This window comes from Dromiciops gliroides, chromosome 5 (genome assembly GCF_019393635.1).
Source record: "Dromiciops gliroides isolate mDroGli1 chromosome 5, mDroGli1.pri, whole genome shotgun sequence".
In the NCBI taxonomy this organism is placed as follows: domain Eukaryota; kingdom Metazoa; phylum Chordata; class Mammalia; order Microbiotheria; family Microbiotheriidae; genus Dromiciops; species Dromiciops gliroides.
In genome coordinates, this window is record NC_057865.1 from 209,106,248 (window position 1) to 209,118,909 (window position 12,662).

A 12,662-nucleotide genomic window follows, 5' to 3' on the forward strand; every position below is an offset into this window, starting at 1 on the left:
AAAGAAAAAAAATATTGGTTAAAAAAAAGAAAAAGAAAAGAAAGGACCTCGATGTCATCAATATCTTGCCAACTCCACTGAGGTGGCCATGTTTGAATAGCAAATGTACCTTTTGCCTTTTTAAAAGACTATTTTATGGAGAACTCATAAAACTCATGGCAAGCACTCACATAAAGGTCAGAAGAAACATACAAGGACACTCTTATGGTTTCTCTGAAGAACTTTGGAATCAATTGTGAGACATGGGAGATAATTGGCATAGGACAGCCCAAAATGGCATTCCCACATCAAGGAAGGCGCTTATGAGTAAAGCAGAATTGCAGTAGTTCAAAAGAAACATGAGATGTGCACATTTACAGACCTCTTTACTCTAAATGTTCATATAGATTATTTGTGCCTGACCGGTGTGATAAAGCCTTCTGAGCTTGTCTGATCCACCACAGTCACATACACTGTACCTTAACCCTGACATTGTGATGTCATTTTGTTCCCCTTTAATTACAAAGGACAAAAAGCACTTCAAATACTACAGCAAAACAAAGTATAAGCCATACTATATATGTACACAGAGAGAGAGAGCACACAAGCTAGGCTGCATCTCGAACTGCGAACACTTGAGCTGAGAAATAAGTTTTGCTCACAAATTTCCTTTTGGTTACATAAGGAGTGACCTGCTTTGCTAACTACAATATTAATGAAATCAACTGAATAATTAATTACTAACAATTATTATTTACAAGTCCATCCTATCTTCTTTTTTTTTGTGAGGCACTTGCCCAGGGTCACACAGCTAGTGTCAAGTGTCTGAGGGCAGATTTGAACTCAGGTCCTCTTGAATCCAAGGTTGGTGCTTTATCCACTGTCACCTAGCTGCTCCCCCCCCCCCAATCCTATCTTCTAAGGAAAGTTTCAAAGGTTTTTGGGGGAATTTTTTGGTTTGTTGGTTTTTAAGTTTGAGAAAAATCAATGCTTCGGGGGGAGGGGAGTGATTGAAAATTTTGAAAAGGTCTTTGAAATGTTTCAATCATTATGATTTTGTTGCTAAAAAAAATCTGTGTATCACTTATTAAAAACTACATAAAATCTTCCAAATGAGTTCCAGTGTGTTTAAAATTTATTTATGAAAAATATTAAAAATGAAATGCCTTATTCGTTTTCAGGAACAAATGAATGACCTCATAGGAGAGGAAAATTTACTAGACAAATTCCAACAAAAACAACTGGTGGATGGTGTTCCAATTACTTTGGACCTATGTATACTGGTGAGGCATCTTTTTCAACTATGACAGCCACTGAAACCAAGTAAAAAATGGTTTTAAGTCCAGTTTCAAAAATAATTAGCCTTACTATAATTTTGCAAACTGATATTTGATCCTCAACAAGCCTGTGAAGTATATTTTTATCCCCATTGTACAAATTTTGTTTTTTTTAATGATCCTTGTGAGAATAAAATTGGATATTAGATCATAAATCTCCCCTACTTAACTTTTCCCTAATTTATCTCCCAGACTAGTAAATGGAAGAAGCTTCTGGTTTTCTAGATAGAGCCTTTATTGTATGGTAGTCACAAGGTGATGTTGATTAGAAGGATAGGAAAATAGACTGTTCATCTCCTCCCCAAAAGGGAAAAACTTGAAAAACTTGAAAAACTGGCGTCTTTCAGTTATCCTAACCGACTGTTAAAAACTTTCATATTTTACCACATCCTCTTACCCAAGTTTGCAACTCCTGAGTCATCCTCAATTTCCTAGTTCACCCTATTCAGTTGGCAAATAATGTCAATAGTCTCTATAATATCTCTACCTTAGTTGAGAGGTGTGTGTATCACATCCTTCCTTCTAGATTACTCTCTAGTTTCCTTCAAAGCTTATTAGCCAAGATTCACCTTCTACATGAGGTCTTTACTAATATTTCACAGCTACTACTACTACCTTCTCCTCCCTCCCCTAACCTTGTGTTTGTTTTATATACTTTGATTTATGTGTGTAAATATCATCTTTGTATGCATACATACATACACACATACATGCATGCATGCAAATCCACTGAATGCAATGATTTTATTTTTGTCTTTGTATCTGCAGTGCCCAGCACTTGCAAGTAGCTGAATAATAGATTCTTGAAATTATGAACAAATGCTGGACTTGAATCAAATAACTGAATTCTTTGAGTATAAAACAAAGGTAAGTGGTAGGCAAATGGGACCAACTTATAAAAGAAACACTATGAGTAAATAAATAATTTCTCTAAATTGATTCTCTAAATAGATAGAAAATTGATAAAAATGAAAAGCTGGTTGATTTGTACCTTTAACATATCAGCTGCTTCCTTTCTTCGCTGTGCCATGTCCTCAGATTCCGTCAGAAGATCATCCAGTAACAATGATTTATATAGCTGTCCTACTAACTCACTCTGCAGAGTGTCCTTCACGTGATTGACTAAAAAGTGCATTACTGCCTTTGGCACACTGGAAATAATGAAAGTTAATGAAATGTCGGCATTCTTACAGTTTTTACTGTTTAGAAAACTTAATAAAACTTACATACTTAATGTAGCAATTCTTTAAGCTCTGGCCTCTATGAAATTCCTTTAGGGCCTATTCAGCTCTAAGAAATAATTAGGAGGATGAACAGGATTTGTATATGACTTAAGGGATTGCATGATCAAATGTATGGCAATTTTCAATTTAGTTTCTTTTATTTGCCTTATAATAATAAATAATTTCTTCTTACTCACTCACTATCACTAACCCTGATTTTCCATGAGAATTATGTAGAACTAAGAGGAATCTCAGAGAGGTCAGTTTAGAACAGAGGTGTGAAACATGTGGTCCACAGCACTTCTGAGTACAGCCTAAACTATATTAAAATGGAACTGGGAAATATTTAACAATATAAAATGCAATAAAACAGAGATAATATTACATTTTAAAACTAAATAAAAGCCATAAAACCTTAAAAACCAGAAGGGATTCTTACGGATGGATTAGTGGCCCCCATTTCTCTATGTTTGGCACCAGTGGCTTAGAAAATTAATATGTTTACCAGAAAGTAAACAAATTTAACTTGATTGTTTTGCAGTACTACTCTTCTAAAGTTAGATAGTACCAAAGAAGTAAATATCAATTATATTAATAAGGTTTTAGACTATATGGATTTCTTATCCTTGATATTGAGGGCTCTTTTCTCCATTAATATTATACTAATATTTAGCATAAAAGTGAACCAGTAAAATGTTTATTTTTTGTCATAACAAGGGGATCCTAATTTCATAATTATCAGTTTGAATAGAAAAATGAAAGCATTCATCATGGTTAGTAGCTTATTTTAATACTAACCTGTCTTGTATATTCTTCCTGACAATAAGAAAATATGATTTGATAAGTCTTTCAATAACCTCACAATCCCGCTGTTCCCGGGCAGATAGTTTACGTGCAACTGGCACTGGCTACAAGAAAAAAATAGAATTTTAACTTTTTGCCTCATTTCACCTTTTTTGACAGTATTTTTACCTCTGACAGTATTTTATACCTTTGTATGAAAGCAATAGTTTTGAACCAATAATTTTAAACTTTTTAAAATTAAAAAATCCATCTTTCAATTTTTAGGTTTTTTATTAAAATAATTATTTTGTCTTGTAGTTAGACTTAAGTTTTTAGTAAATTTGTCCATATTTACTAATACCGAACAGTCCCCAAATCCTCACCACATCCAATAAATTCACAGCATGGCCTTTTTGTGGACTGGCTGGCATAACAGGAATTGGTTTTGATTTTTCTTCAGCTAACAATTCTTCAGCTTTTGAGGTTTTCAACATTCCTCTCCAGTTGCCTGTTGCTGGTTCTTGAGCCCCATCACCTATACCACCTACAGGTACCATCTGGAAAAAATTGTGAACACACATATAAACCATCTCATACTCATTAATAAAGGGTATAAAGTAGACATTCACATTCACTGGCTATCAAATAGAATTCTGCACATCCAAGCCCCAAACATTTTGATTTATCAGACTTTTATGGAGGCCAGAAAGAAGTGGCATCAGCTCACAACTGTGTAAAGTACTATACATTTGGAATCCATTTGATCTGACATAGTTCAAAAAAGAATATATCATGCTGTTTCCAAAATTACAGGGAATCAGTCTCATCCATAATCCTTACTTAATCCTTAATTTTTTAACATTTGTCAGCTCTACAAAATTTGCCAAATCTTGCCAAGGGAGATAACAAAGGATAAGTATAATGTGAGCAGGAACACAAATACTCATTATTTTACTAACAAGAAAACTGCAACTTGATCCCCAATTCTGTGTTAATCCTAACCCTTGATAATTTCCTTGGATCTTCTTAAAACCACCAGATTGTCCTCCCCAAAACAACACAAAATTTGGAAGCTTTCCAAGAAAGCTAGGGGATTGAATTTTCAAAGAATATAAGAAAAGAAAACATTCTTAAATTAAATAAACCAGTGTATACACCTATGATTGCAACTTATATTGAATTTTCCTCTCAACTCAAAAGAAAAGAACCATACAAGTCACACCTTGGAGGTAGTACTGTTAAGTTATTTAAAATCATACCTGAAGCTTCTCTACATTGAGTTAACCCACTGTGACTAAAAATAGGCTTGTCCACCTTCATACTGTTAACTGTTGCCTTTTTGTGATCTTTTCCCCTTTCAAGGCTGCCTGCCCTAAATGTTCATTTTAATATGATTTGACTCATATAACAATGAACTTTATTTTGTTTCTTTGGAGAATGGAGAATCAACAGACATATGCCATGAACCCTGTTGAACTAGAACTAACAACAGTTAAGATCAATGACATTTGGCACAAGTGATTTTGCATTTAATATTGCTTAATTTCCACCAAGAGGTTCATATTTTAATTATTTATTTTTTAGGGAGGCTCAACTTTTATTTTTTTGTTTTGTTTGTTGCTTTTTGGTGAGACAATTGGGGTTAAGTGACTTGCCCAGAGTCACACAAGCTAGTAAGTGTTAAGTGTCTGAGGTTGGATTTGAACTCAGGTCCTCCTGAATCCAGGGCCGGTGCTCTATCCACTGCGCCACCTAGCTGCCCCCAAAGCTCAACTTTTAAAAAGAGGCAGGTAACAAGCTCCTACTTCCTAACCTTACATTACCCAAAGCACCACTAACATTTATTTAGTAAAATAGCATCTGCCCTAAGACAATACCCAAGATAAACAAATGACACACATAACAAATTATGTTGAACACAGTGAGATAAATATGGTTTCCACAGAATCATGACATTTATCAATATTTATATTTGAAGACAGCTTGGTATAGTGTAAAGGAAACTAAGCTAGGAACAAGAAGATATGAATGCTACACCTAGTTCTTCTGTTAACTATGGACTTTTAAGAACATCAATTTTCTCATCAGTTGGAGTGAAAATAAACATTTGTTTTGCTTAAACAACAAATTTAGTGAAATCACAAAATCATTGAATTTTAGCACTGAAAGGGCCTTTAGTAAAAGGTTCACATAGACCAAACTCCCTTTTTTCAAAGATGGGAAAACTTAAGTCTGAGAGTTGACTCCCATTTTTACATGGTTAAATCAAAACAAAATAGTTAAGTACTATGTAAATGTTGGCAACACATATAAAATTGATTAAAATTATTTAAAAACCCCCAACTTTTCTTGAAAATCAAACATTTAAAAACATAAACCAGAGGTATTATGTTTTATATGTATATTCACTGGTTTAGTGAATTATTTCAGTAGCTTTCTTTTTTCTTTCCTTTTTTTTTTTTTTTTTTTGGTGGGGCAATGAGGGTTAAGTGACTTGCTCAGGGCCACACAGCTATTAAGTGTCAAGTATCTGAGGCCACATTTGAACTCAGGTCCTCCTGAATCCAAGGCTGGTGCTTTATCCACTGGCTAAGTTTGGATATTTAAATCCTTTTTCTTCTCTAGATCCCACTTTCAGAGTGTTCCTTTCAGAACCTACTTTCTTTCTCATACTACGAAAAGTCATAGAAGAAAAGACTAAGGGCAAGACGTTCTCTTGGTACTCTGCTCCAGAGGAATGAAACATCAACTTAGCTGCTTCGTCATTCAATTAGCCATGGGGAGAACTGTCCCAAGTTAAAGGTTTTTTTAAAGCCCTCTCAATAATTAAATTACAAAGCTTACTTGTAATCTCCCTCACTCCACAATGTACAACTAATTATACAACTACTTCCACAGCATCTCCTGCAATTGTCCCTTCCTCACTACTCACTTACATAAAAACACCCACATTCAGGCCCTCATCACTTCACTCTTTTCCACAAGTCTCCCTATCTCAACCCATTCTATACACAGTTGTCCCAAGAGATTTTCTTTTGTTTTGTTTTGTTTTTGGTGAGGCAATCGGGGTTAAGTGACTTGCCTAGGGTCACACAACTAGTAAGTGTCAAGTATCTGAGGCCAGATTTGAACTCAGGTCCTCCTGAATCCAGGGGCGGTGCTCTATCCACTGCGCCATCTAGCTGCCCCCCAAGTGATTTTCTAAAGCACAAGTTTCGCCATGTCACTTCCTTAGTCAAACTCCAGTAGTTCTCTATTGCCTTTAGAATCAAATATTAACTGCTCTATTTGGCTTTTTTTTTAAGTCTTCTTTTTATGAGTATGAACATATAAAGAACAAAATGACAACTGCATATAAAACTGTGAATCTCTACTACACACAGGTTGGGATTTTGGGGGTGGAAGAACAATTCAAATTAAACACTGCCCATTTGTCTGAGTCCTAATCCAACCAAACTGGTTCTACTTTTCTTTATACTTCATCAACCTCTGTCTAAGTCTTTCCATTGGTGCCCTACCTGTAATACACAGCCCCCTCACCTTTACCTTATAAAATACCTTACTTCCTGAAGGAAGACTCAAGTCAAGTACTACCTTCTTACACAAAGCTTCTTCTGCTATTGCCTTTCCTCCCCAATACTGTCTTTGACAGAATGTAAGTTCCTTAAGGACAGGGTTTATTTAATTTTCTTCTCTTTACCTCTACTTCCTAACACAGTGACTGGCACATAAATAAATGCTTGCTGATTGATTAGATGATAAAAAGATGTCTTAACAGCAGAGATTGATTAGATGATAAAAAGATGTCTTAACAACAGAAAGAAACAACTAAATAATAAGCAAACTAAATAGTCCCACGCCAAAACAATCTCTAGTCCCCAAAAATGTATCTACCATACTGTGGAAATGTCTGTTATTAAGAGGAAACTCACTGACAATAAGAAGGTAGATGAGATATTAGTGATTAAACCACTATTTTCTAATGAGTCTAGCACAAAGTGGACAAAACATTAAAATAATTTTTAATTGCTTACTTTAGAATTTTAGAAAGTTCTGAAACATGTTATTACTAAAACCACAATAAAACTGCAAATATTGGCAACTTTCTTCAAAAAGGCAGACAAAAGGGGTGTATGATGAATATAACAACACACAATAAAAAGCAATGAGTACAGATGTTAGTGGAGAAAAAGATTATTTGTAGGAAGGTGGTTTTGAAGATGGTTTCCATGAGAACCAAAAGCTACCAAACATTTCCATTCTGAGGCAGGAGACTCACATGTTTAGTTTCTCTTCTGTTCTCCTGAATTAACTGTTAAGAGACATGTTAAACATCCAATTTAACAAATGAGATTAATAGATTAAGTCAACAGATTACACTTCAAAAAATTAAGGACAAATACATCTTTTATTTATATTACGGACATGTATTTCATTGCAAGCAAGAGTAATAAGCATGTAAACAAGAAAATATATATCCTTGCTGGAAAGGTATCCTTGAATCTACTGGTAGAGTAAAAAAGTTCAAGAGATTCTTTGTATTAATCAATACTGACTCTAGGTTAGCATATCATTTTATTGCCACCTTATTATTTTGCAGGTGATTACTGTGCAACTAAATGGGAATATACATGCGTGCTTAGATTAAGAATCAGAACAGACCTTGCCATCAGCCTCAGCAGAAGCAGCAGTAGAAGGCTCCTGGGAGGCAGGTGCCAAAGTACCTGGAACTTTAGAAGACTAAAGAGAGCAAGAAATGCAGGGAAAAAAAAAATCAAGGATGCTACCATGTCACTCTATAAAAATGTACTTTTTATCAAGCTATAGCCCTCTGTAGAAAAAGTAGTATGAAAAACAGAATCATTTTTAAAGACCTAATACATTTAACCTTCAAAGATGACCTTTTTTTGTTCATACTATTCAAGGTGTCATCAATGGTTAAAAACATTTCTGTTAGGTCACCACAATAGTATCAAATTCAGAAAATTTGGGGGGGAAGAGTTAGAGTAGCTTTTTACTAAAGAGGTCAACATACATTTTCCATACTTGTTTTATGTTACAAGTTCAATAACCTGTAGGTATGTACTAATTTTTTTTTGTCTTCCCTCTCAAATCAAATCTCTAGAAGTTCCCAAAGTCACATGAGAGATTAGTACATTACAGTATTATGTAAGTCTTCACAAAATTTAAGTAATGTCATTGGCAACATGAACAAATCTGGCATATCTATCTCTTTAGGTATAAAACAGCCTTTCAGGTTCAATTTCATGGTTTAGTTTAATAATATTCCTATACATTTAAATTTAGAGGCAGCAATGTTGTAGTAGATGAGTACTGGCCAGAAGTTGGAAAGACCTCAGCTCAAGTCCTATCTCTGACTAGATGTATAACCATGAAGAGATTTAACTTAAGCACTAGGCAACTCTACAAAGTTTAAAAGTTATAGAACAGTTGCTGATGGGGAGAGAGTTTCCACATCAAAGAGTAGTCCATAGCATTAAAATCACAGGTTCAGACCAAAAAAGTTTTAGTGCTCAAGGCCTGGCAATATACAATATATTCAAATACAATCTTTCAGTTATTTTGGTGTTCTTAACAGAAGAATCTATTATCAAGAGAAAATCTTATGACCTTTTCCGTCTAAAAAATGTATTTCTACTTCAATTTATAAATATAAAAACAATATAGCTTCTGCTTACTAAACTGAAACACCACCAATTAATCCAACTGTCTATATTAATGACACATTTAAAAACCAAAATTGTTTTACCTTGTCCCGTGGCATTGTTGAAGGTAACTCTCTTGCTAATCTATTTCTCCTCTGTTCCTATAAAACAAAGAAAAACGATCATGCCTTAATGCTAAGATGTGCTGTCCTACTCTTACTTGTTCATTAATATGTCACAAATGTTATTCAAAATGTTATGATCATATCATTTGTAAAAAGTCGGTAAGAAATTGCTTTTATTAGCCATAATTTGGAGTATAAACCCTAATAGTTTAACCAGAATATCATGTTATCCTTTAAACTACACACAGACAAAAATAATAATACCTATGGCACAGCTTTTGAGGGGGATGGTGGTATATGGTCTGTTTGTTGCTTTTTAGGCACCATCACCTGAGAGGACAGACAGGTAAAGGGGAGGAGGACTGGCACCTTGTTAACAGCACTGGATTCCTAGCAGGCTTTCTAAATAACTGATCTGACTGATTGATCTTTAGTTGATCGCCAAAAAAGTATGAGCCATCCAAGCATCTAAAAATCCCCACACTTCAACTAACCATATTCTCCCAGCCTTTGACATGAAGAAGCAAGAGATGGCTAAGTTGTGCAGTCTTAGAAATGCTGCTACTAAGAGTTGATGATGACTGAGACTCGTAATGTTAAGACTGGAAACATTTTAAAAATCAAATCTCTTTCAAGTGGTACTGAATGATAAGATTATTTTTTATTTTTTGCAGGGCAATGAGGGTTAAGTGACTTGCCCAGGGTCACACAGCTAGTTGAGTGTCTGCAGCTGCATGTGAACTCAGGTCCTCCTGAATCCAAGGCCAGTGCTTTATCCACTGCGCCACCTAGCTGCCCCATGATAAGATTCTTAAAAACTGTTTCCTTTGGCTACTTCCCAGGAAAATAACAATAGTGTCAGGAACTAACACTTAGTATGGTGACATAATCAGGATGGTTTAAGAAGACAATCTTTGAAAAACTGACCATTTTTCAGTTGATAATTTAATTGTAAACTTCAGTAATTACAGTAGCAAGGCAGTATCATGATTTGGAACCAAGTATTAAAACCAAATCTCTTAACAGGTAGGATTTCAAATATCAAATGCTTTGTTTTGAGGATCTTAACAGCTACAAATATGTTTAAAGTAAAATGAAGACAAATTGTCTTACAAATGAAAGTCTTAATTTAGTGGGTATTTCATTTAAAGCATTCATACATTTTATTTTTTTGTTTGTTTGGGTTTTTTTGTTTTGTTTTTTTGTTTTGCAGGGCAATGGGGGTTAAGTGACTTGCCCAGGGTCACACAGCTAGTAAGTGTCAAATGTCTGAGGCCGGATTTGAACTCAGGTACTCCCGAATCCAGGGCCGGTGCTTTATCCACTGCGCCACCTAGGCGCCCGCATTCATACATTTTAAAAAGGTACAGTAGTATAGCCTAATGAATAAGGCTTATATATAATCAGTTGTTCTATGACAGGAAAACTTGTAAAGAATGCTTTATTCTCATTAGCGCTCAATCAATAAGCATTTATTAAGGTCTATTATGTGCCGAAACTGTGCTCAGTACTGCAAGGACTGAACTAGATGATGTCTACTATCCCTTAGCACTTAATTATCTAGGAAAATGGTTTGGAGACATTCCTCTTTCCAACAGTCTTGGATCAATTCAAGGACTTGTATAGCTTTTTATATTTCTTCTGACTGACTAGTCATGAACAACAGAAAACAGGTATGCTTTGAGAGACTGCCCAAGGAAAGCAGGTATGCCTTCCACTTTACCACTAGCTCTGACAGTGCTCTGCTCAGTTACTAAGAAACTGGGTAAACTAAGAAAGTTCTCCCCCTCTTTTGTGCATTATCCAATGAGAAAAACATTTAAAAGAAAGATTTTAAAACTTTTCAAATGTGCTGTAAGGACCATGGTGGGGTTTTGTGAATTCTGGAAGCTTAAGCCCATCAAGAAATGAACCTAGGTCAAAAGGAATAGGTACAAAGAAGACCACAAATCGGGCTAAGGCATGTCCTGAAGAGGTGATTCAGGGACCAATGGAAAAACATGCAGAGGTTGATATTTTAAAGCCCGGGTGGGGACACAAAACAGCCAGTTATGGATAGGTTTTTTTTGTTTTGTTTTTTGCAGGCAATGGGGGTTAAGTGACTTGCCCAAGGTCACACAGCTAGTAAGTGTCAAGTGTCTGAGGCCGGATTTGAACTCAGGTACTCCTGAATCCAGGACCAGTGCTTTAACTACTGCGCCATCTAGCTGCCCCTATGGATAGTTTTAAAAGCTTACAACCATCTAAGCAAATTTTATTTTATATACTGTATACTTTTAATTCCGATTTTGAAATTGTATATTCTTTTTCTTTTACATAAGCCTGTAAACATGCTCTTATCGTCCATATATAAAAGAGGAAGTGAGAGGTAAGATGATTTGCAGTCTTAGGGTTTGGGTTACAACTTAACATGTGGAACCAAGTAAGTACAAAGAGCTTAGGATCTTCAGTGGGGATTTAGGAATCAGGGAAAATTCGAAGTGCAAAATACAAGAGATAGAGTACCAAAGGCCAAATCCCCTATCCTTATTCAAAAGAGGAACTGGTTTCACAGAAAGCTGATTATAACCCAGGTAAGACAAAGCACATCCTCTAGAGAAATGCACATCAGTCCAAATATCTTGTACAATGCCAGTTTCTGGAATAGTTGGAGCTGTGCAGTCTAGTCTTTCAACACTGTAAAAATATTCCATTTCTCCTATCTTAAATTCAATTTTAATTCAACTTCCCAATACTATCAAGTTCAAAATTAATTTCTTTGAAATAAATTCAACAAGAACCAACAAAATTAATTTGTTTTACCTCTATATTATTGTTCATAAGCCCACAGGCATCAGCAAAGTCTGGATGTTTAGTGTTGATATAGGCCAATTCAATTGCAACTAAGTTATGAACCTAAGGAAAAAAAATAAAGTTAGGGTATTCATTCTGCAAGAATGAATTTTTTTTGAGAAATTACTGCTTATAAAATCTGCTAAATAATAACAAAAAATTTTTGACTGAAATATAGATAGCAATATTTTGGAGATAACTTTTATTACAAATTAATCAAATTTCTGTCAGAGAAAATTATAATTTTTAAAGGACAACATATTTGTTGGCAGTACAGCTACAATGTTTTCCATAATGTTTTCTCTTTAGTTCCATACTTGTTTATTATATGTACAAGGATATGATTTTACTTCTTAGAATTTTGTAATGGCAAGTGCCTCACTTCCTTACTCTGAAGAATGCAAATGGATAAATATTTCTTGCTACAAAGCATGCACAAATACTTTTTATACATAGCTATTGTAAGGAATTAATTGTGATTTGGGGTTTTCATGACACCAGACCATTTTAGGAGGGAGAGAGGAAGAAACTGGACTCTACATAGCCGCTATCATCAGCAAACTATGGACTTCCTGAATGTATTTGGACTAAGGGAATCCCACCTCCAGGTTTCTCTGAATGGCTGTTCTCTCAGCCTCCATCAGGGCATCTTATGTGTACCTGTCTCTCCTCCTGATGTACATATATCCTCTTTAGGGCCTGCATCGTGGAGTTGAG

At 35.1% G+C, this 12,662-nt stretch overlaps 1 protein-coding gene across 7 annotated transcripts in view; it reads right to left on the minus strand.

The window, feature by feature from the left end:
* DNM1L (dynamin 1 like) overlaps positions 1–12,662 on the minus strand; it is an 80,456-nt gene that overhangs the window by 2,940 nt on the left and 64,854 nt on the right. For 2 of the 7 annotated variants that reach the window (XM_043968754.1, XM_043968752.1), the window contains 7 exons: positions 11,916–12,008; positions 9,093–9,149; positions 7,985–8,062; positions 7,602–7,634; positions 3,706–3,879; positions 3,338–3,447; positions 2,308–2,467 (listed from right to left, as the gene is read on the minus strand). In XM_043968754.1, the coding sequence (XP_043824689.1) occupies positions 2,308–2,467; positions 3,338–3,447; positions 3,706–3,879; positions 7,602–7,634; positions 7,985–8,062; positions 9,093–9,149; positions 11,916–12,008 (705 nt within the window). The remainder of the gene's footprint in view (positions 1–2,307; positions 2,468–3,337; positions 3,448–3,705; positions 3,880–7,601; positions 7,635–7,984; positions 8,063–9,092; positions 9,150–11,915; positions 12,009–12,662) is intronic. The other 5 variants (XM_043968757.1, XM_043968755.1, XM_043968758.1 and 2 more) reach the window with 3 other exon arrangements.